General features: G+C 40.0%; 1 protein-coding gene across 5 annotated transcripts in view; it reads left to right on the forward strand.

Annotated features, from left to right (window-relative positions):
- Dnah11 (dynein axonemal heavy chain 11) overlaps nt 1-24,903 on the forward strand; it is a 290,461-nt gene that overhangs the window by 17,169 nt on the left and 248,389 nt on the right. For all 5 annotated transcript variants that reach the window (XM_076920922.1, XM_076920924.1, XM_076920923.1 and 2 more), the window contains exons 7-9: nt 2,849-3,082; nt 5,012-5,179; nt 24,285-24,401. In XM_076920922.1, the coding sequence (XP_076777037.1) occupies nt 2,849-3,082; nt 5,012-5,179; nt 24,285-24,401 (519 nt within the window). The remainder of the gene's footprint in view (nt 1-2,848; nt 3,083-5,011; nt 5,180-24,284; nt 24,402-24,903) is intronic.

Genomic DNA, 24,903 nt, shown 5'->3' on the forward strand with positions numbered 1-24,903 from the left:
TTCAGCTTCTCAAAATGTTACAGAAGGCATGTAGAAGATGCCTGGAGTGTACAGTACACCATAGCAAAAAGCAACTGTCTCGAAACTCACACCATGAAACGAATACTCATAGTTTTCTATCTTGTTCTCTGTGAAGTGTTAGCAGCTCTCATGCAGACATAAATTAACTGTCTAGCCTGAGCAAGGCAAGAGAATATAACAGGAAGCAACAAGAACTGGAACTTGTGGGTTTATGATCAGTGGCATTTATAGATAACACACTGATGGTTTTCTTGCTGCTTTGCAAACAACAGAGTCTGTGTTGCATGGAGAGTGGTTGCATTAGTGGGAGATGGGGGGAAGTCAAGCATCTGCATGAGAGAAGCTAAAAGACTTCTCAAGTATTATATGGAGCACCATGGCTTTTGTTTCAGTGCCCACTGAGGTGTGGGGCAACTTTCTAAGCAGCCACAAACTGACACACACTTATTTTTTTCTTTTATTCCGACATACATGGCCATGCCTCACTCTCCCATTCCAACTTCTCCCAGGCTCCTCTTTCTACATCCCACATGGGCCTCACACCGTCACATCATACACACGTGAAATCCACTGAGTCCCATTAGTGCTGTCTGCATGGACGTGTGTAGAGGACTGTCCACTGTAGTGTGGGCAACAGTAGCCCCACCCCCGAGTAAAGCTGGAAGATGGTCTCTTCCTGGAGACCATCCCCCGACTGTAGCTTCTTAGCTAGGAGTGGGGCCCTGTGAGCCTCCCGATCCATGCTGGAATATTGACTAGATTGATGGTATGCAGGTGTTGTGTAATATCTGCAGCTGTTGAGAGTTCACAAATGCACCTGCCTGTCATGTCCAGCAGACACTGTTCTTCAGCTGTCCTCTATAACGTCTGGATTTTAGAATCTGCCCCTTTCATAATATTCCATGAGCCTTGTGCGGAGGACATGTATATATGTGTATATGTATATGGTGTATATGATGTATATGTATGTGTATATGATGTATATGTATGCATGTATGATGTATATGTATATGATGTATATGATATATATGATATATATGATATATATGATATATATGTATATGATGTCCCACTTGAGGATGAGTATACCACAGTCACCTCTTCACTGATATAGCTGTTTGATGCTATTTTCCTTCAACAGAATGATAGTGGTTTCTCCCTCAGGGTCTGTGGCATCTCTAGCCACAGGCTCTTGGTCAAGTTTACAGTACCAAGCATGAGTTCCCTCCTGCCAAGCAGGCCTTATATCTGATGAAACAGCTGAGGTCACTCCAGAGACATTTGTGTCACTGTTGCACAGTGGTGTGTCTCACCGTGTAGGTCCTTAATGCAACCAGTTCACAGCATCCACAGCTGGGTATGACTTTTAGTACCTTTCTCTCCCAGCAGCCTGCCCTCTGCCTCTCCCTCTCCAGCTCATTACAGGTTTGATTTTTCCAAAGTCCTAGGATCAAAGTATGTGGTGTCCTCAGTAGTAGGGTTCTTTCCAGCAAGCTCTGGTGGGCAACCAAGTGCAAGGGCAAGAGCTTTATTGTTTTGAAAGTTTTCTTGTTTTATTTATTTTTTTATTTGTTTGTTTGCTTGTTTTGATCGCTTGACCAGCAACTTTCAGGGAGCCATCCCATACTTAAGACTGGTCTTTTTGTTTTAAAGTCTATGGTTTCTGAGGACTGTAACATTCCTCTATGCAGGGTAGTTAAAGTTAAACATGATTTAAAAAAAACCCGACATAATGTTATTTGTATACCAGTTATAATGACGTCATTGTATACTAATTATCATGATGTTATTTGTATATCAGTTGCCACGATGTCACTGTACACCAATTATTATGATATCATTGTGCACCAGTTATCATGATGTCATTGTACCCAATTTTGATGATGTCACTATACACCAGTTATGATGATATTTGTAAACCAGTTATGATGTCATTGTACACCAGTTATCATGATGTCATTTGTGCATGATGTCATTTGTTTCATTGTTTTCATGTCATCATGATTTCATTGTTTTCCTCTCAACCTCTTGGCTATGCTTATTCTTTCTTCAGTGTCAAGTGTTCCTTCTGGTATTTTCTATAGGGCTGGTTTGGCCTATGGAATTGGTTTGGATACCATTTCTTTTGTCCCATTTTTATGAAGGAAAATTTGTGTTGTCTCCGACTTTGGAGCTTATTCCTGTTCTCTTTGTGTTCATTCAGGGGTTTGTCCATTTCCTTTTTAAGCCCTGCAGACTCACAAGTCTTACCCATTGCTTTTGCCCCTCTCTCCCATCTCCACTTAAAAATCAAATTCATGTGGCCTAGCTTATCTTAATCATAAGTCCTGTGATGCCACTTATGCTTCAAGCATAAATCCATGAATGGGAAAGAGTTTCCAGAGATAGACCACACATAACCAGCTCTTTATACCTTCACAAATGACCTAATAACACCAGTAGAGTGACCAACCTCTGAGAACCTGTGTTCTGTTGGATAGCCTTGTTGGCTTATGTGTTTCTTTGTGTGAAAATCCGATTGTCTAGAATATTGGTGGTAGGAATATCTGTGCAAAGTCCTTATTGTCATTCACATGAGATTCAGTAAAAATGTTTTCATTAGAATATGTAAATCTGAAAATGGTAGCCTCTCCTGCACTTTACTCTCCCCTGAAAGGATGCCATCAAAACAGGAGTGTTTGCATTTCTGGTTTGTGCTATCTTTCCTCAATAGCGTTTTTGTCTCAGTTCTGTCTAGAAATTGTAATTTAAAATGTTTAACTCAAACAGATAATTACAATTTTTAAAACTGCATTTTTGATCGTAGTTCCCTTTAATTAAATCCTAGGCCAGAGCACACCTCTCACCTGAAGATCTTCTGAAGGGAGAGATTGAAGACGCACTGGAAAAGGTGCAGGCGGCCATCGGTGTCTTAAAGACCTTCCACAATTCTTTTTTCAAATATAGAAAAGGGTTGGCAAGCTATTTCACAGGAAACACAGAGCAGAGACCCTGGGATTTCCAGTCTCACCTGGTGTTTGGCAGATTTAACAAATTTCTTGACCGGCTGGTAAAAATAGAGGTATTTATTTATTACCTTTATCTAATCATATGTGGGTGGGGTCAAGAGGCTTGTGTGGGGTAGCTGTTCTATGAGGAAGAGGGAGGCTTTGCCTTATCCCATTTCTCCCTCCCTTACTCCCTCTCTCCTCTCCTCCTTGGGGTGTGTGTGTGTGTGTGTGTGTGTGTGTGTGTGTTGCTGGAGATCACACCCAGGCTTGCACATTCCTGGGAGCCCCCTGCACTGACATACACCCCTGGCCTTGGTTTTTGAGATAGGCCCACTATGTGTCTCAGGCTCTTCTTGAACTCTCTATCCTTCTGTCTCTCCGAAGTTCTGGAATAACAGAGTGTACCACCACACCCCGCTGTTTTTTTTTCAAGGTTTGTTTGGTTTTTAACTGTTACTACATGGGAGTAAGTAAATCTCTTTACCTGTACTTTACCTGTAAGTGACTAAACATGATTTCTCAAGTGCTTGTGGAAAATTGTGAAATGGGAAAGTTTTTTTTTTTTTGGGGGGGGGGGGTTCGAGACAGGGTTTCTCTGTGTAGCCCTGGCTGTCCTGGAACTCACTCTGTAGACCAGACTGGCCTTGAACTCAGAAATCTGCCTGCCTCTGCCTCCCAAGTGCTGGGATTAAAGGCGTGTGCCACCACTGCCCGGCAAAATGGGAAACTTTAAAGGATTCACTCTTCCTGTAAAAAGGCTGAAAATTAAATTTATAAAACTCGAAAGGAAATTTCATACCTAAAACCCACTTGGTAATTTAAAGTATCATACTGTCATTTTCTGTTTAAAGCTTCTTTATTTTTGAGTTGGGGGTCTCACTATATGCACAGATTGGCCTTAAACTTGTGTAATTCAAGCTGCTTCTGAGTCAAGATCCTTCTGCTCTACCATCTCATGCCCAGCATTTACACTACCATATACCATATACCACATACCACTGCATACCATATACCATATACCAAATACCATATGCCATATATCATATACCACACACCACATACCAAATACCATATACCATATACCATTTACTAGTATATAATAAAATGCTATAGAATTAGTAAACTCATTCATAAAAGTAAAAGGATGTAAAAAGTTTACTCTGTTTCAGTATTTTGAATTATTTTCTGTTGTGGATGTTTTGTCTGTATTTATAGCTATACATCACATGCATGCAGTTCTTGTTGAGGGCACCAGATCCCTTAGAACTGGAGTTACCCTCCATTGTCAGGCACCATGTGGGTGCTGGGAGTCTAACCCAAGATCCTTTAGAAGAGCAGCCAAGATGCTTAACCACTGAACCCTCTCACCAGTCCTGTGTATAAGTGCTTTTTAAAAAAACATCAAAAATGCAAAAATTGAATGCACAAATGTTTATGATGAGTCCACCAGCAGAGGCTTCCTTAAAATGTTTGAACTGATGCTCCTGCCTTCTTTTCCTTGTTAGAGGTTTCTACAGACTTTTCATTTTACTGTTTATGTAATATTTTCACAGAAGCCAGAGATTTGTGTGAAAATTCTTATTGCTGGTCAGCCTGAGAGCCATTAAAGTCTGTCAGACACTTACAAGTGACTTCTTCTATGTAGACAGTCTCCTGGGATCCCCTCTAGTCCCAGAGCTGGGCCGATGCAGAGTGTAGATGGCTATGCTTAGGCTATCACCCAGGGAACTATCTGCTTTACCATTAGGATGGCACTCAGAGGGGTCATGTGTAAGTAGAACCCCAGGAGCTGTCTCCACTAAGGTAGCTTTTGGAATTTGAAAATGGAGTATGGTTTTTAAAACTAGCATTTGCCCTGGTCAGTGAAATTTAGCTTTCTGTGATGTAAGTGCCCATGGATTCTGAATGTTTGAAAATCTTTTGACTGTAATCTTTAAAATCTCCTTTTCTTGCTGAAGATGATAGAAAAAGGTCGTTACTGTTTTATGTTTTTTTTAAAGGATGTGTTTGTCACCATACTGGAATTTGAGAAACTGGAAAGGCTGGAATTTGGTGGCAGCAAGGGCGCAGTCCTAAATGCACAAATCCACTCAATGAGTGAGGAATTTATCGAATGCTGCAAAGTTTTCCAACAGAGCGTTTATGATCCATCTAACTGTGATGACATGGTAATATTATGTATTTTCCTTTTAGCACGTAGGATCCTACCTATCCTTTCAAAGCTAAAAGGAAGGAAGATCACAGGGACAGTGTGAATTATCCAGGCTGACCCTTGTAGGACCCAAGGCTGTTAGGAACTTTCCTCAGTTCTGGCTCCTGGTTGACAATCAGGGAGGAGATTTGACCTTTCAGTTCAGGGCACTAAGACAACCACAGGCCTCAGTCTAGGCCAGTTTCTTGTGAATATCAAAATGGAATTTCCTGCATTTACACTTACTGATCTGCTCGTCCAATGTCCACGTAACTTACATGCTTTATCTTGAACTTTTCTGCATTACTTTTGGTCTGTGGAAACAACTGGTTTCCCCACCATCATCACGGCATTCACTGACATGCGTATTGTCTCATAATTTCTATTTTATGACTATTAATAACTTCATATTTTGAACTTCAGGGAATTGGGGAGTTTCAGATTTATACTGCTTTCAGTCTCGGTCACTGAGCATACGGGTGGACAGGGTGTTTTCTGTGAGCCTTTCTCCAACTCTAGAATAAAGAGCTTTTTGTGTGGTTTGCCAAATCCCACAAACCTGAGTTTAAAAAAATGAGAAAAGTTTAGTTTACCTTTAAAAAAAATAAGGACTGTATATATTGTTCAAATCAATCTTTGCAACATATAGCACAATAGGTCAACTTCATTAGGATGTAGCAAACCCTATGAGTTCTAGTAACTTGTAGGAAGTGCAGTTAATGCGAGCAAGACACTTCTGTGGTCTCTAGAATGTTCTGCATAATTTATGGAAAGGAGGAAGAGCATAGTAACAAATATCCAGGCTCATCCCTAGAGCCAGGGAATAGCAGCACTAGGAAGGCATTCAGTATGTGGGGCTGTCCTGGGAGCCAACAGCTCAGGTTGTGTAGCAACAGCTCAGGTTGAGCAGCCAGTGTTCATAACCACTGAGATGTCTCCCCAGCTCCTCTTTTCCTTTTTTTTAGATTTTATTTATTTATTTAATGTTTATGATGAGTACACGGTAGCTGTCTTCAGACACACCAGAAGAGGGCATCAGATCCCATTACAGATAGTTGTGAGCCATCATGTAGTTGCTGGGAACTGAACTTGGGACCTTTGGAAGAGCAGTCAGTGCTCCTAACCACTGAGCCGTCTCTCCAGCCCTTCTCTTTTCCTTCTTAAAGGTGTGTCTTGATTAGTTTTATTTTCTCACCATATTGCATCTATCTATCTATCTATCTATCTATCTATCTATCTATCTATCTATCTATCTATATCTTTAAAGGATCCTTTAAGAGGCTGGAGAGTTATTCCAACTGGATAAGAGCACTGTTTGTTCTTCCAGAGAACCCAAGCTTGATTCCCACTGCCCACAGAGCAACTCATAGCCCATTTGTAGTTCTAATCCTAAGGGTTCTGACTCTGTTTTCTGGCCTTCATGTACTACATGCATACGGTGCACAGACATATGTGCAGGCATGTCTTTTTCATCATATGATGACTCAGTTTAAATTCCTTTCAAATATGTGTATACTTTAGAATGTGTATAATGTAGGAAGATTCTATGGTAGTAGAATTCCATATGGCTTTTCAAAAGGCCTTCAGTGGTAGTCGGTCCTCCTGCATGACCTTCTTTAGCCATGGAGGAATACTGTTTCCTGGCTCGCTCCTCAGGGATTGCTCAGCCTGCTTTCTTATATTGCCTGGGGCCACCAGCTCAGATGTGGCCCCACTGCAGTGAGCTAAGCCCTCCCAAATCAATCATCAATCAAGAAAATGGCCCACAGGCTTGTCAGTTTGGTGGGGGCATTTTCTCTGTAGAGGATCTCTCCTTCAAAATTACTCTAGCTGTGTCAAGTTGAGATAAAACTAACCAAGAAATTAAGCTATTCTTTTGCCGTTATTACTCTGCCGTGCCTTCTAATTTATACAAATTTTAGCCTGACATATCTGTATTCATGCTGACACACATCTGTATTCATCCTGACACAATCTGTGTTCATCCAGACACAATTTGTGTTAATCCTGACACACCTGTGTTGTTCGTCCTTCTGCTCCTGTTTTGGCACAAAGAGCCTTAAACGCACGCACAGCATAACCACCTTGCTCCTAACTGTATTTTGGCATTCTTTGTGTGTTGTTATAATTATGTTTCTGCTTTTATTTTTTTCCCACCATTGCACACTATTCAACAAATTGTAGAATTTATTGACTAGCTTGTGTTATTTTAAACTATTATTTAGAGTAGTAGGTAGAGTTATTCAACAATTTAGCTAGAAATTTCTGCTCGTAGAAAGGTTTGAGTGTGCTTTTTAGTCATCCTGATGTTAAAAAACAACTAAGATCCTAGTCATTACATGCACGTGCACATACACACAAGAAATCAGACCCGCTAAGAACTTCAGAAACCCATGAAACAATATGGAAGTAAATTTCTTGGGTTTTTCTATTATGAAAAATAATTCAGAGTTGGAAACAAATATATCAGCAACTTGAAATGCCAGTAGCACATGCCATGGACCTCTTTAAAAACCTGACTGCATTTTAGCCAAGGGACCAAGAAGATTCCCCAGCAAGGCAGAAAAGTTAGTACATTTATACTCCGCCAAATACCAAAGAAACAGCTATGCCACACCATGACTATGCCAGGAAGTCTGGGTAAGAACTTTAAACTTCTACTCACTTGGAAATCTAGTGTCCCACCCTTCACCCCTGCTGGGTGGTGTCAGAGGTGGCTAAGAAGAAGCCACACAGTCTTCATGCCTGCTAGCCAGGAGAGAACCCTCCTCTCTGTAGTGGTGACGGAGGTCACATGAAAATCTGAATTTTTTGCCTTACCTGGTAGATCTTCATGTTACAGGGGTGGTGTTAGATTCCGGAAGCCTTGTTGAGACTGAAGACTTTCACGATGGCTGAGTGGTAACAAAGCCTGATATCAGCATGTGGCATTCCCTGGGCCTACACAGGGAGTTGGATCTCATGGCATGGCTATGTATTAGGAGGATCCAGACCTGTGTCTGTCTGACAGAAATGGAGGTCCAGAATCTGAACAATTGGTAATGTTCAATATCAGTTGGTGAGCACATACTGTACCATGATCTGGGGAGGTCTCACCTGAGAAAATGAGCATTACTGAGCTGATGGGGATATTGGAACCATCTGACAATGACTGCTTTATTTTTGAGTTCGAGTTTCTGGGCTGTCCCATCAGACTGCACTGTGGTTACAAGGTCCTGAGCCCTAGTGACTCTCTGATACCAGGTTCCTCAAGTGATGGGCTTACATGAGTGTATTACTGTGCCCATCTTTCAAATCAAGTTAAAAAATTCAAATCGAGAGAGAAATGACTTTTTACCTACAGGGAAAATACAATTCGATTGGTAGATTTCTTACCAGAAACCACAGATGGCAGAATTTAATGGGCAAAATAGGTTCTGAGAAAACTGTAAGTCTAGAATTCTCCACCCTCAGGGAGAAGAGATAATCAGATGCACAAAAACTAAAAGAATATATTTGTAGGCTGATCTTAAGAAAATGATTAAAGAAAAAAATTTGACATAGAAAGGAAGTGATAAAGAAGGGGCCTTGGATACCAGAGAGGATCTAGTAGACAGGTGGGCATAGTGTGTGTTATAATAGGAATTCTTCCTCCTCAGCCTTCTATGTTACTTTTGAGAGTGGAAGCAAAACATGATCACTGCTTTGGTTTCATGTGTGTGCTAGAGATTGAACCAGGGCCTCGTGGACTGAACCCAACACCATTTCTAACTGTATGTAGAGGAAATATTTAAGACAGTTATACTATAAATGGAAGAGTTGAGATTAAGAAGCACTGCCCAGTCCAATGTCATGGCCATTTCTCCAGCGTTTTCTTCTGGAAATTGTATGGTTTTCATGGATATAACTAAGGCTTTAATCTGCTTTGAATTGCTTTTTAAGTGCACAAAGGATTCAAGTGACCCTTTTGCAAATGGTTCTATCTTTCCAAAGTTAATAGGCTCATACTTTCTAGTGACAAAATTTGCAAATATACAACATTGATAACAGTGTAATGCTGACATACAGATCAAGGAAATAGCATAGAAAGCCTAGACATAAACCCTCATATATACAATCAAATCATTGTCCATAAGGATGTGGAAGCATTCAACAGGGCAAGAACAGTCTATTCAACAAATGCTTCTAGGAAGATTCAACATTTGTAAAAGGGTCAACTTGGACCCACCCTTCTTGCACTTAAAATGAAGTAGACTAAAGCCTTAGTTATATCCATGAAAACTGTACAATTACTAGAAGAAAACACCTTCCTTCTTGTTTAGTTTCTTTGGGCCTGTGGAGTATAGCATTGGTATCCTGTATTTTATGGATAATATCTATTTATAATTGAGTACATACCATGCGTGTCCTTTGGGGACTAGATTACCTCACCCAGGATAATATTCTTAAGACCCATCCATTTGCCTACAACATTCAGGATGTCTTTGTTTTTTAATAGATGAATGGTATTCCATTGTGTAGATGTACCATATTTTCTTCAGTTGAGGGATATCTAGGTTGTTTCCAGTTTCTGGCTATTACAAATAAAGCTGCTATGAACTTGTGTGTGCATGTGTCCTTGCATGTGTCCTTGTGGTATGGCAGAGCATCTTTTGGGTATATACCCAGGAGTTGTATAGCTGGGTCTTGAGGTAGAACTATTCCCATTTTTCTGCGGAATGGCTAAATTTTTCTGAGGAATGGCTAAATTGATTTCCAAAGCGGTTGTGCAAGTTTGTAATCCCACCAGCAATGGAGAAGTGTTCCCTTTGCTCCACATCCTCACCAGCATGTGCTGTCTCTTGAGTTTCTGATCTTAGATATTCTGATAGGGGTAAGATGGAATCTCAGGGTTGTTTTGATTTTCATTTCCTTGATGACTAAGGATTTTGAACACTTCTATAAGTGCTTCTCAGCCATGTGAGATTCCCTTGTTGAGAATTTTTGTTTTGCTCTGTGCCCCATTTTTTAAATAAGGCTATCTAGGTTGTTGGTATTTAACTTCTTGGGTTCTTTATAAGTTTTGAATATTGGTCTTCTGTCAGATGCAGAGTTGGTGAAGATGCTTTCCCAATCTGAAGGCTGCTATTGACAGTATCCTTCACCTTATAGAAGATTTGCAGTTTCATGAGGTCCCATTAATCATGGTCCCATTAATCAGATCTTAGAGTCTGAGCCCCCACTAGATCAGCAAGGAAGATGTGACAAACCGGATCCTTCTCAACAGCCTTTATTGTAGAAGCGCTCTTTTAGATTTCTGGGAGAGACCTTGAATGCCCAGAATGGGCTGTTTATATACCCTCAGCCCTGGGCAGGGCAAAGCGCATGGAGGTGCACGATTGGTCCATTTGCAGTGCTTCATTAGCATACACCTCAGCATACCCCGCCTGGGAGGGGGTGATTGGTCAGGTTCGTGGTACCCTAGTGGTACCTCATTTGCATGCCCCGTTTGGGAGGAGCTGGAGCCAAATTCCTGAGCAGTGCACTGGTAGTTACTACCAGAGCCTAAGCAGGCGCCATCTTGTGCGTCAGAGCGGCTGGCACGTGTGAATGTGAGTCAAAGCAGCAGGCAGCGCTGTCAGCCGCTTTGAGTCGGTGGCACTGCTTTACTCAGCCGACAGATCTGTGGCTCCCTTTAGTCAGCCGTCAGGTCAGCAGCTTACAAGTGCTCTGTTAGGGAAATTGTCTCCTGTACCAATGTGTTCGTGGATATTTCCCACTTACTCTTCTATGAGATTTGTGTATCTGGTTTTATGTTGAAGTTCTTGATCCATTTGGACTTGAGTTGTGTGCAGTGCGATAAATATGGATATATTTTTATTCTTCTACATGTAGACCTCCAGTTAGACCAGCACCATTTGTTGAAGATGCTTTCTTTTTTCCATTGTATGGTTTTGGCTTCTTTATAAAAACTCAAGTGTCCATAGTGTGTGGGTTTATTTTTTGGTCTTCTGTTTGATTTCACTATACCAATACCATTCAGTTTTTACTACTATTGTTCTGTAGTCCAGCTTGAGGTTAGGGATGGTGATTTATCCCTAAGTTCTTTTATTGTTCAGATTGTTTGATATTCTGGGTTTTTTGTCTTTCCATGTGACGTTGAGAATTGCTCTTTCAAGGTCTGTAAAGAATTGTGTTGGAATTTTGATGTGGATTGCATTGAATCTGTAGATTGATTTTGGTAAGATGACCGTTTGTGCCTATCCATGAGCATGAGAGATCTTTCCATCTTCTGATATCTTATTCAATTTCTTTCTTCAGGGACTTAAAGATCTTTCACTTGCTTGGTTAGAGTTACACCAAGATATTTTATATCATTTGTGGCTACTGTAAAGGTTATTCTTTCCCTAATTTCTTTCTGAGCCAGTCTGTCATTTGTATAAAGAAGAGCCACTGATTTCTTTGAGTTAGTTTTGTATCCAGGCACTCTGCTGAAGCTGTTCCTGAGCTGTGGTTATTTGGTGGAATTTCTGGGGTCTCTTATGTATACTATCATATCATCCACAAATAGTGATACTTCGACTTCTTCCTTTTTGATTTGTATCCCCTTGATCTCCTTTAGTTGTTTTATTGTTCAGGCTAGAACTTCAAGTACTATAGACAGGGAGGAAGTGGACAGCCTTTTTGTGTCTCTGATTTTAGTGTAATTGCTTTAAGTTTCCATTTAGCTTGATGTTGGCTATTGGCTTGTTGTATAGTGCTTTGGTTATGTTTAGGTATGAACCTTGTATACCTGATCTCTCTAGTACTTTTAACATGATGAGATGTTAGATTTTGTCAAAGGCTTTTCAGTATCTAATGAAATGATCATGTGGGTTTTTTCCCTCTCAATTTGTTTATATGGTGAATTGTATTGATGGATTTTTGTATATTGAACCATTCCTGAATCCCTGGGATGAAGCCTATTCGATCATGATGGATGATGTTTTTGGTGTGTTCCTGGATTTGGTTGAGTATTTTGTTGAGTTTTTTTTTTTTTTTTTTTTTTTGTTTTTTTTTGTTTGTTTTTTTTTTTTTTTGTTTTTTTGGTTTTTTTTTTTTTTTTTTTTTTTTTGCATCAGTGTTCATAAGAGAAATCGGTCTGAATTTCCCTTTCTTTGTTGAATCTTTGGGTGGTTCAGGTATCAGGGTGACTGGCCTCATAGAATGAGTTTGGTAGTGTTCCTTCTGATTCTATTTCATGGAGTAGTTTGAGTATTGGTATTAGCTTTTCTTTGAAAGTCTAGTAGAAATCTGCATTAAACCATCTGGCCCTAGACTTTTTTTTTTGGTTGGGAGACTTTTAATGACTGCTTCTATTTCTTTAGGAGTTTTAGGGCTGTTTAAATAGTTTACCTGATCTTGATTTAACTTTGGTAAGTGGTATTTGTCTAGAAAACCATCCATTTCATTAAGATTTTCCAATTTTGTGGAATAACAGGCTTTGGAAGTAAGACCTAATGATTCTTTGAATTTCCTCAGTGTCTGTTCGTTATATCTCACTTTTTATTTCTGATTTTGTTTATTTGGATACTGTCTATGTCTCTTGGTTAGTTTGGCTAAAGGTTTGTCTATCTTCTTGATTTTCTCAAAGAACCTTCTCTTGGTTTCATTGATTCTTTGTATTATTTTCTTTGTTTCTAACATTGATTTCAGTCATGATTTTGATTATTTCCTGACTTATACTCCATTTTGGTGTGATTGCTGCTGCTGCTGCTGCTTCTTCTTCTTCTTCTTCTTCTTCTTCTTCTTCTTCTTCTTCTTCTTCTTCTTCTTCTTCTTCTTCTTCTTCTTCTCTAGAACTTTCAGGTATGCTTTTAAATAGATGGTATGAGAACTTTCTAATTTCATTATGGAGGCACGTAGTGCTATGAACTTTCCTCTTAGTCCTGCCTTCATTGTGTCCCATAAGTTTGGGAATGTTGTGCCTTCATTTTCATTGAATTCTAGAAAGTCTTTCATTTCTTTCTTTATTTCTTCTCTGACACAGTGATCATTGAGTAGGGAGTTGTTCAATTTCCATGGGTGTGTAGGCTTAGTGGTGTTTCTGTTGTTGAAGGCCAGCTTTAATCCATGGTGGTCTGAAAATATACAAGGCATTATTTCAATTTTCTTGTATCTATTGAGGATTGATTTGTAACCAACTATATGGTCAATTTTGGAGAAGGATCCATGAGATGCTGAGAAGAAGGTATATTCTTTTGTGTTTAAGTGAAATATTCTGAAGATGTCTGTTAGGTCCATTCATTTCATGTTTGTTAGTTTCATTATTTCTCTGTTTAGTTTTTGTCTGGATGACCAGTTAATTGGTGAGCGTAGGGTGTTGAAATCTCCCACTATAAATGTTTTGGGTTGGATGTGAGATTTATGCTTTAGCAATATGTTTTTACAAATGTGGGTATCTTTGTGTTTGGGGCATAGATGTTCAGAATTGAGATATCATCTTGGTAGATTTTTCCTTTGGTGAGTATGAAATGCTCTTTCCTGTCTCTTTTGATTAATTTTGGTTGGAAGTCTATTTGATTACACATTAGAATGGCTACTTCATCTTGTTTCTTGGGTCCATTTGCTTGGAAAATTTTTTTCCAGCCTTTTTTTTTTCTGAGGTAATGTCTATCTTTATTGCTGAGGTATGCTATGCTTCTTGTATGTAGAAGAATGATGGATCCTGTTTTCATATCCATTCTGTGAGCCTGTGGCTTTTTATTGGGGGAACTGAGTCCATTGGTGTTAAGAGATATTAATGATTGCTATTTCTTGTTATTTTGATGTTGGTGGTGTGTGTGTGTGTGTGTGTGTGTGTGTGCGCATGTGCACGTGCTCTTCCCTTGTTTTGGCTGCTATGGAATTACTTATTTCCTGTATTTTCTTGGATATAGGTATCCTCCTTGGGTTGTAGTTTTTCTTCTAGTATTTTCTCTTGGGCTGGATTTGTGGATAAATATTGTTTGAATTTGGATTTGTCTGGAAATATCTTGTTTTCTTCATCAATGGTGATTGAGAGTTTTGCTGTGTATAATAGTCTAGATTGATATCTGTGGGGTTTTTTGTTTGTTTTGTCTTTTATTTTGGATTTTTTTTTTTGTTTTTTTTTTGGTTTTTGTTTTTTGTTTTTTTTTTTTTTTTTTTTTTTTAGAAGTTTCAAGATATCTGTCCAGGCCCTTCTAGCTTTTAGAGTCTCTGTTGAGAAGTCAGTTGTAATTCTGATAGACCTGCCTTTGTATGTTACCTGACCTTTTTTTCTTGCTGCTTTTAATATTCTTTTTTTTTTTCCTATAGATTTTGTGTTTTGATTATTATGTGGTGGGAGAATTTTCTTTTCTGGTCCAGCCTAATTGGTATTCTATAAGCTTCTTGTATGTTTATAGGCATCTCTTTCTTTAGATTGGGAAAGTTCTTTTCTATGATTTTGTTGAGAATATTTTCTGGGCTTTGGGACTCTACACCATTTTCTATTCCTATTATTCTTAGGTTAGATCTTTTCATGCATGGTATCCCAGATTTCCTGGATGCATTGTGCCAGGAACTTTTTAGATTTAACATTTTCTTTGACTGATATCAATGTCTCCTATTGTATCTTCTACACCTGAGAGTCTTTCTTCTATCTCCTGTATTCTGTTGGTGTTGCTTGCATCTTTTGTTCCTGTTCTTTCCTCTAGGTTTTCTAACTCCAGGATTCCCTTAGTTTGTGTTTTCTTTATTGCTTCTATTTCTACTTTCAGGTGTTGCACAGTTTTATTTATTTCCTTCATCTGTTTAATCGTATTTTCCTATATCTTCAAGGGATTTATTTGTTTCCTCTTTAAAGACCTCTGCCTGACGGATTGCATTTTCCTGTATTTCTTTAAGAGACTTATTCATTTCCTATTTAAAGGCCTTTATCATCTTTATAAGATTGGATTTAAGGTCATTTTTCTTGTGCTTCAGTTGTGTTTGGATACCCAGGGCTTGCTGTAGTAGGGTAGCTGTCTATGAAGGTGTCATATTGCCCTAGCTTTTGTTGATTGTGTTCTTTTGAGGGCCTTTAGCCATCTGGATGTCTTTGGTTCTTGTAGTACTGAATTAACCTGGATGGTCCTAGTATGGCAGGCCTCTGTTGGGTGTCCTTGGGTTGTATGGTTCTGTATCTGCAGGTATCTATAGTTCAAGATCCACAGGTCTGTAAGGTTTAGGAGCCACAGGTCTGTTGAAGGTGGGTGGAGAGATGGCAGGAGAATGGAGGTCCCCCTGGTTTAGCAGGCTGCTTAGAGCAGCTTGCCTTGCTCCAGAGCAGTCAACCAGCTTGTAAGATGGGTGGGGGAAGGGAAGCTTACCTGTATGGTTCAGGTTCCATAGGTCTGCTGAAGGTGAGCACAGAGGTCAGGGAGAATGGAGGTCCCCCTAGGATAGCAGCTCCAGGTCAATCTTATTGTAAAGCATTTTATTCTTTTTAATAGTATTATAGATGGCATTGTTTTCTTTTTTTAGGGATGTTCATTGCCAGTATACACAAATGCAAATGGGTTTTTTCTCCCTAGGTACATACATGTACGTGTCTTGTCTGTGTAGGAGCACATCCATATTGAGAGAGGTCAAGGATCAACCTCCAAAGCTGTTCCCCAGTATCCTCCTGGATTAAAAGCAAGTGGCAGCACATTGACTCTATTCATTCAGGCTCTAGGGATGGAACACTGATCCCAATGCTTCTGCCAAAAACCCTATGTACTGGCTGCACTCTCTCCAGCCCACAGCTGACTTATGTATTGATTTCTTACCTGCAACCTTGTTAAGTTTGTTTATTAGTCTCATTTCTTAGGTATGCAATCTTTAGATAAAATCATGTCACCTGTGAATGGGCATGCGTAATCGCTCTGGTGAGAGAGGGAAGCACTTACCCCTTCATCTTTGGAGAGGCGGCTAACCACTCAGTGACCACAGGGGGCCCTTGTCATGCTGGATCTTTAGTTCCTTCCATTCTTAGTTCAATGAATATTTTTCTCATGAGAGAACATTGAATACTGTTAAGCTCCTTCTGCGTTAGTTGAGATCATGGGAGGTTCAATCCCCACTGATATTTTGTTAATGTGGTATATTGTAGGGTTTTTTTTTTTTTCTTTTGTGTGTATGAAACCACCCTGATATTATGGAATATTTCCCTTGACCACTGTTTATAATAATTCTCATATAGTTCTGAATTCTGTTTGCATGTTGTCTCACCATTCATAAGGAACGTCGGTCTAAAGTTTTCTCTCCTTGAAGTATCTTTACCTGACTTTGTTATCAGAGCAATGCTTCCCTCATAGAGCAAGTCAACAAGTCCTCCTTCCTAAGTATTTTGGAAAAGTTTGAGAAGGATTAATCTTAATTCTTCTTCAAATACTCATAGAATCACTAGTAAAACTACTTGTACCTGAGCTTTTGTTTGTTGGGAAATTGATTGGTTGCTTGATTGATTGACTGACAAATTGACTTTTTTTTGAGACAGGGTCTCATTTTATAGACCAGGCTGACCTCAAACTCAAAGAGATTTACCTGCCTTTACCTCTCAAGTGTTGGCTGAGGCTAGACACGTGAGCAACCATGCCTAACGGCATACTCCATGTACAACCTATATTTTAAATAACCTATCTCGTGGTCTTTTCATTTTCTAGATAAGAGGCATGAAATAGTTCTTTTCTGTTTACCTACCATGAATTTGCATGACAATATGGCAAAAAAAATTGTCAATTTTTTGAATTAGTGTATTTAGATAATTTTTATTTAATGTAACTAAACTGTATTTTAAAGAATCAGCATTTCATTTTCTTGATTAATCTGTGTTGATTTTCATGTCTGCTTTGATCTTTATTATCCTGAGATGTGGAAATGGAATAACCATTTGAATTTTTTAACATTTTTTAAGGTATCTGTAGCTTTAAAAATCCATTTTAGCACATCTATTACATGTTCTGAGTTAGATCATGTTGGAAGTTTATCTCTGCCACTAGTCAGCCAGTCAGTCTGTCTTCCTCCTCCTCCTCACCCTTCCTCTTCTCCTCTTCATCTTCTTCCTCCTCTTCCTCCTCCTTTCTCAAGACAGGGCTACTCTGTGTAGCCCTGGCTGTTCTAGAACTTGCTCTGCAGACCAGGCTGACCTCAAACTCACAGAGAAATGCCTGGCTCTATCTCCTAAGTGCTGGGATTAAAGGCATATGACATTATTAATTTCTCTTGTGAGTTTTTCATGATGTTTTTTTCACAGGAAGTAAGCTTTTGTATTTCTCTGGACTTGTGAAGTTGTATTACACAGTGAAAATTGCTTTATGTGTAATAACATCTCTATAGTAGAACACCAGGAGAGTGGCAAAACAATACACTTGAAACTGTATAAATATACCCAATATAATTTTTAAATGCACAAATAATTATAAAGAGGCAGGGAAACATAGAGCACAAACTGGAAAAAAAATAGCAGGCCCTAGTATACAAATAATCATATTAGATGCAAGTGTTTTAAATATACCAATTCAAAGACAGATTGATGGGGGAGTTAAAACATGGGACCTAGTGCATGCTCTCCCACCCCCCAAATACAACCATGCAAGCCTATTATAAGTTATTAGGTATATGATGCAAACATTAATCAAAGGAAATTAGTAAGGACTACAACAGTATCCAGTAAAGTGAACTTCACAGCAAGGAAAATTGCAGAAGAGGGGTTTCTTCCTGACAAGGCATCAATCTGACTGAGGAAACAGGAATGCTAAGCACATGCTCCAAGCTGCAGAGAAGCAAAACAGTGACCCAAAGTTGCAGAGCTGGAAAGCTTACCTAGTGCCCCACCCCCACCCCGCCCTCTCCATAGCTGAGAAACAGAAAACAAGGTTGTGAAGGGCTAGATTAGCACCAACTGAGAGCTACAGTGGTAACAGCTGCTCTAGGTCTCATGGAACAGGAACCACCAAGCTCTCCTAAAGGAATTAAAATCAGATAGGCATATCTTTGACAGCAGTAAGAGGAAAGCAGGAAGACAGAGTCCCCTGAATTCAAGAGGGAATCTATGCAGGGCTCTGTCACTGAGCAATATGGCCACTCCTCAGTGAAAGGATCAGAATGAGAAGGGGTGGTGGTAGGCTCTAGAAAAAGAACCTGTTTGTTTGCTTGCTTGTTTTTGAGACAGGGGTATCTCTTTGTCATTCTGGCAGTCATGGAACTCATCTGTAGACCAGGCTGGACTTGAACTCACAGAGATCAACCTACCCCTGCCTCTTGTGAACCACCACTGCCTCGCTCCTTTTTTTTTTTTTTTTTTTTTTTTTTTTGCAAAAATACAATAGGAACAGCAGTCACCAAAAACCTTGACATGTTTCAACTTATTGTGTGTGTGTATGTGCTATGTATGGATGTATGGGTATGGTATGGATATGTATGGGTTTGGAGAGGAGTGAGGGATGTGGTATGGTATGTATGGTATGTAGTTTTGTATGTGTGTATTTGTGTGTGTGGTGTGGTGTATATGGTGTTTGTGTAGTATGTGTGTATATGTGTGTGTGTATTTTAGTGTGTATGTGTGATATGGTATATATGGTATGTATATGTGGTATATGTATATATAGTGTTATATGTATAGTGTATGTTTATATTTGTGTATGTGGTATGGTATGTATGGTATGTGTGTATTATGTATGGTGTACATTATTTATGGTGTGTATGTATTATGTGTGTGTGCTATGGTATGCATTGTGTGTGTGGGGGGGGGGATTATGTATGCATAAGATAGGGTCTTGGAGCTGATGTTTGAACTCCTCATCATCCGGCCTTTACTTTGTGAGTATTGGGGTACTGTAAGCCACACCACTCAGCTCAGCTCAATTTTTGACCTTCTAATGTGGAGAAATCAACAGGCACTCAGTAGGTATGCATCACATTTTGAACTTTGTCCTTCTCCCAGGCTAGCTGTGTGTCCCAAGTTTCACTCTCATGTTTCTGAGCAGTACATCGGCCATGGTTTCTGTCAGCAGCAAGGGCAGTGACCAGCACACGGTGTACCCCGGGGTGTCTTAAAACCGTTTTACTTCAGCTTTTAAATGAATGGTTAGCTTATTAGGGTACAACTTCACTGGAAACCCAAGGAGCAGCTGGAGGAAGAGCACCAAAGCAAGGAGAAGTGGGTGACGCCAAAATGTGGTGTGTTGAAAAGGCAACGTTCTCTAAAATATCTTCAAATAATACAAAGGAAAGTTAGCATTAGTAGAAATAAAAAAAAAATGATGGCTACAGAGTTGTAGACATCTAAAGATCGTAGAGAGTACCCACCCAAACCAGAATGGAATCTGTAGAGTCTGCCCTGAGCAGAGGAAAGGGAACCATTTCTCGGGTCCCAAGGGAGTTGCTGTGCACTACCCAGTGCCTGAACTCAGTGAATTCACACAGTGTGCTCTTTGTCATAAATATACACATCACATTTTCATCGAAAAGATTCTCTAAGTCCATAGAAGGAGTTATTCTTTATGATTGTAGTCTTATTTTTATTTGTAAATATAAAACTATACGTACAGTTTGCACCAAAGCCTTATAAGACACAGATCGTCTAAAGCTCATCCAGTAAAATAAATTAGCTTTCCTTTCTTCCTACATAGTTATTCTGAGCATGACAAGAACAGCTAAGATCTGGTTTAAAAATCCCAGCTATGATTTTGCTATGTGTATCTCTCGCATCTTGAGCGCTCTGGGCTTGTTTACCCTGTATATCTGAGCTTTTGTGTAGCTGTGATGTTGTATCCTCTGACCTCCCAAAATTTCCCACCCCCCACCTTCCCACCGTAACCTCACATTCACATGCAGTACAGCAAGATCACACAGTAGTTTTCTTCTGAGCTTGACTCATTTTACTTGCACGGTGTCCCCCGGGGGTGTCTAAGTCATGACAAATGATACATTTCCTTTTTCTGAGCAGAGTTAACATTCCTTTTTGAATGAATTCTCTCTCTCTCTCTCTCTCTCTCTCTCTCTCTCTCTCTCTGTGTGTGTGTGTGTGTGTGTGTGAGAGAGAGAGAGAGAGAGAGAGAGAGAGAGAGAGAGAGAGAGATCAATTGGCCCATTCACGTACTAACCTCCACTTACATAATTGCTTATCCTAGAGTGTGAGTTACTTGCCCTCAGCTCGCTACAGCTATCTTACTGAGGCGATTTTATCTCGGTTGAAGGTAGACTCAGAAGAACACCGGGTTCTGTTGTTGTTCTATTTTCACATTTAGGAACCTGGCACTTGTTCCCACAATGGCTGTCTCAATCTACAGTCAAACCGCTACACAGACCATACCAAAGGGGATTTGACCTAGGGGTGTAAAGCAGGTTCAGTATTTGGTGCGAATTTGAAACTGATACTGTAACTTACAATTTAACTCTCTTAGTAAAGGATACAAAGTAACAGATACAAGGAACAAACGGGCCAAGATCTAACTGTCCAACACCTGAGCTGTAGGATGTCAGTTGTATAGGATTGGAGACTTAAAAATAACTGAAGTGTGGGTGTGAGTATGAGGGGGTTCATGCTAATCACCCAAAAACCCATGATCAAGTTTAATGTCCATTCATGCCTCTCCCCCTCCCCTAAGCCCCATTGGAAGGGCAGAATCAGAGAAGGTAAAGAACTCCTCAAAAACCTTAAGCACAGGATACTTCACAGTAAGCAATTTCTTCAAGTCCTGAACACAGCATATTCTACTGCCCGATCAGGATCTCCCCTGGGAATTCAATGGATGGCTTAAAATTAACCTGTTCAGAACTAAGTCTGCCTATCCCCCATTTCACTCCTGACTGCCTATCCCCCATTTCACTCCTCAGCTCTTCAGATGCCACAGTTGACTTCGTAGGGGAAGTGCTCAGAGCGATCTTTAACTTCACTCTTCTCACAACAGTTCCTCTAAGTTTGAAGTACATCCATGGCTCATTTCTCATCTGCACTGTTGAATTTGCCTTCAAGTTGCTCCCTCTGGCCTGTTTTGGCTCCATTAATTTATTCTCCGTGGAGCAGCTTGAGAGCCTTTCACATCCTTGTCAAATCATGGCTTTTCTCTAATTAAAACTTTTTGATAGCATCTCGGGATGCTAATACAGGCAATTTTGTACTTTCCAGAATATAGAGACATTTTTATTAATGATTCCTGAGTCATACTAACTCATCATTTACTGTCCAATATGTACTTACTGATGAGAAACAGCTCTGAGCTGGGAACTCTGTGAAATAGTGGAACTATCACTGGAAAAATAAGTCCAGCCATTAGGCTTCTTGACTCAGAATCCAGAGGAGAATATAGGTAGGTGACTATACAGCATGAAAATGGAGTTCTGCTCCAGAGGTTAAAATACACAGAGATCTGTACCATAAACAGAAAGGAGGCAAGAGAGAAGTTGGTAAAGGAGATTAGAGGCCCTGGAAGTTATATCATAGACTGAAAATGCCAGGGTCACTAGGTCCCACCCATGCAGGGCCTTGAGAACCATGTTATTACTTTAATAAATGGATTATGAATTGAAATGATAACTTATAGGAGCTTGACCTGGAGTGACATAGATCATCCAGGCTGCACCTTGGAGAATGTTTAGAACTGGAAACTGCAGCCTAGGTGTACAGCAACGGAGGCTGGGAGGGTTATGCTGGAAAAGATGGAGACAGAGATGGCAGGGTGTAGTTATGAGAGAAGATGGTTAGCACTTGTCAAAAGAGTCAAAGGAGCTTCCCAAGTCTTTCTCTTAGGGTTTATAAAAATAGCAACGTGACAGAGAAGTCAGTGGGTTCTCTGTAGCAGTGTCTTTTTATCAAGTGTGCGTTCATTTGTATGCAAGTTTGTGTGTGTGTGTGTGTGTGTATGTGTATGAGTGTATGAGTGACAGAGGCTGTTGTTCATCCTTTAGTGGATTCTGGGAATCAAACTCAGGTCCTCAAGGACCTAAGTCAGAATCTGACTCACTGAACTATCTTCTCCAACCCCTCCCTGCTAGATTTTCTAAGGGATGGGTCTCTTAGGGACATTTCTAAATTTGGTTTTTAGGAATGTAATGTAGAGAAGAGAGAGGGCAAGAGAGCATGTATGTGTGTACATGTGCATGCATTTGTGTTTTTCATGTGTGTATGAATGTGCACATGCGTGTACACATGTGTATGTATGTGTGTGCATGTGCATATGTGCATGTGTGTATCTACCCTTGTATGCATGTGCTCATGTACATGTTCATGTGTGTATGTGAGTCTGGGGTGGAGATTCTATGTCATCCCCTTCTGATAGTGTTCATTCTTTCCAAGGGTTAAATAGTTAAGGATTACAGACAGTGTACTCTCAGTTTCTATCCTGAGAAGTGGGATGTGTGAAGCTTATTAAAGCTTGCTGGGAAATTGTGTTGTTGTTGTTGTTTTTCTAAGTCAGTGATTCTTGAATAGAAAGGCTGCTTGGCTAGAATTCAGGAGACAACCTGGCTCCATCCTCTTGATGCTAAATGTCTGTCGTGGTTTGTGACACAGACTTCAGAAGTCTGACCTGAGCTGCAATTCCCACTCGAGGTTAAACTTGTAAGAGACCTGCTCAGTATTTTCACGCTGCTTTAACAACACAACGTGAGTCGGGTGCCTTGTGAACAGGAGACATTTATTTCTTACTTGGCTGGGAAGACCAAAATCAAGGCATCAGCTGATTCAGGGTTGGGCAAGGGCTGCCCTCAGCTCTCAGAACCCATCATGTCTTCCCTCTTGTGTTAGGATAGATGTGAGTTTCTCTTAGGCCTGAAGATGGTCCAAGCCCCATTCAGTCAGGAGTACCTGCCCTCTCGTCACTGACAGCAGTCACTACCCTGTTTGGATTTCATCATAGAATCTAGGGGCATAGATATGCTGAGACTATTGTGGGTGCATTTCCTCCCAGAGGCTAGAGGATGGGTTCTATGAATAGCCGTATTATATATTATAATATATTATTTATATTATATACTATTACAATTGAATGATCAGATACAGTCTTAAACAGAAGACAGAAATGAATGATATCAGGTAACAAACTCCTTCCCCTATAACTAATATTTTTCCTAAATGGGTCAATGTAACAAATATTCAGTGACTAATTATGCCTACCTAACTTCCTTTTTCATTAATGGTCAATGGGAAGAGGAAGCAAGTTTGCAACCACAGCCTTAAAGGAATAACATACAGTGAGTTTGTTTAGAATGCCAAAAAGAAAAAAGAAAAAAGAAAAAATGCACTTGTTACCTGGGTCTGTTTTGCCATTTACAAACTGGAAAAGCAATATCAACTTGGGCCATATGTTATAAAGATCGAGTTAATGTAAAGCCCTGAGCCAAACAGATGTGGATGTGGTTACAATGGATTGTTATTTGCTGATTTTGTTGGTGGACAGGGGAAGACGCTCACTGTGTAAGCCTAGGGTGGGTGCTTCAGGCATCCTGATTGTAGAGTATGAGAAAGGCTCTGTGTCCCCGGGGACAGCTTTACTGAAGGCGACTGTGGCACTGTGAAGACAAAGCTGTAGTCATTCCCTCCAGTTTCCTTCCTTCAAATTATGAGAGTGGGTGGTTATGCATGAGGAGGAAGCCGCCAGTTGCATATTAATGAGAACCTGGAAAAAATATCTGCCTATTTCCAGTTCCTCTGTCACTCATAAGGCATCTCACGGATGCACAGATCCAGTTCTCACCCCACAAGACAGCATTTTCACGTACAGGTTTTCCATCCTAGGAATAAATAAAAGCTTTCTGTGGAACTTAAGAATGACCTAACTTTCTAACGGTGACGTTCTGAGAATCTGTTCTCCCCTATTTATGATTAAGATAGTTGGAAGAAGGCAGGTATGCTGATGTCCACATGCAAGCGTGGGAGCCGTAACACTGGGAAAGCTGAGCCTCGTGAAAACATAGGTAACCTGCCACACAGGCAGTGTTCTGTGTAGAAGGTGACCACTTGTGCAGTCAGTCAGATATGGCTGCTCCTTGATCTTTTCTGGAATCCCCTTATGAGAAAAATAAACTGAGTGGCTGGGGAAAACAAGGAAATGTTACATGGTTGCCGTTTTCACACTGGAGCCTCTTCTGAAACGAACACTTTACTTTGCATGATACAGGAGTTCGAAAGTGATTATTTCAAATTCAAGTCCAAAACCCTGGATTTTGACAGAAGGCTTGGGACGCTACTTTGCGAAGGTCTCAGCAACTGCAGTGGTTTGGAGTCTGCATTTAAGGTTAGTTAAACGAAGCTCCCAAGAAAGTGAATAATTTAGACTGTTAGATGAAAAGGCCGAGAACATTCTTTTCTGATTCAGGTAAAGTATTAACCTGTTGGTCACATTCCCTTTGTCTTCAGCCCACGGAATAATGAGGTTTGGGTAACATACTAGAGAATAAGGAAGTTTACTCTGCGAAGGTCATGTTTAGGACATTTAACTTTTGATCTTCTCTGGCACTCACTGTATTTTAGCTCTTATTTCCTGTAGAGCAAATTGAATGTGGCCAATGAAATATCGACTCAACAGTAAGCCACATTGAAAAGTTAAAAAAAAAAAATCCATAATTTCAATAATTCTTTTCTTTATATTGTTTGCCCATGCTGGGATCATCTGCCTACTTTATTACTCTGACTGAAACAAATAACGACTTATTTTCCCTATTTCATTGGGTATAAGACACCATTGATTGCCAGGTATTATTTATGTGTCAATAAGGATGAGATGCTGATAAAGTAAT

This window comes from Arvicanthis niloticus, chromosome 23 (genome assembly GCF_011762505.2).
Source record: "Arvicanthis niloticus isolate mArvNil1 chromosome 23, mArvNil1.pat.X, whole genome shotgun sequence".
NCBI lineage: Eukaryota > Metazoa > Chordata > Mammalia > Rodentia > Muridae > Arvicanthis > Arvicanthis niloticus.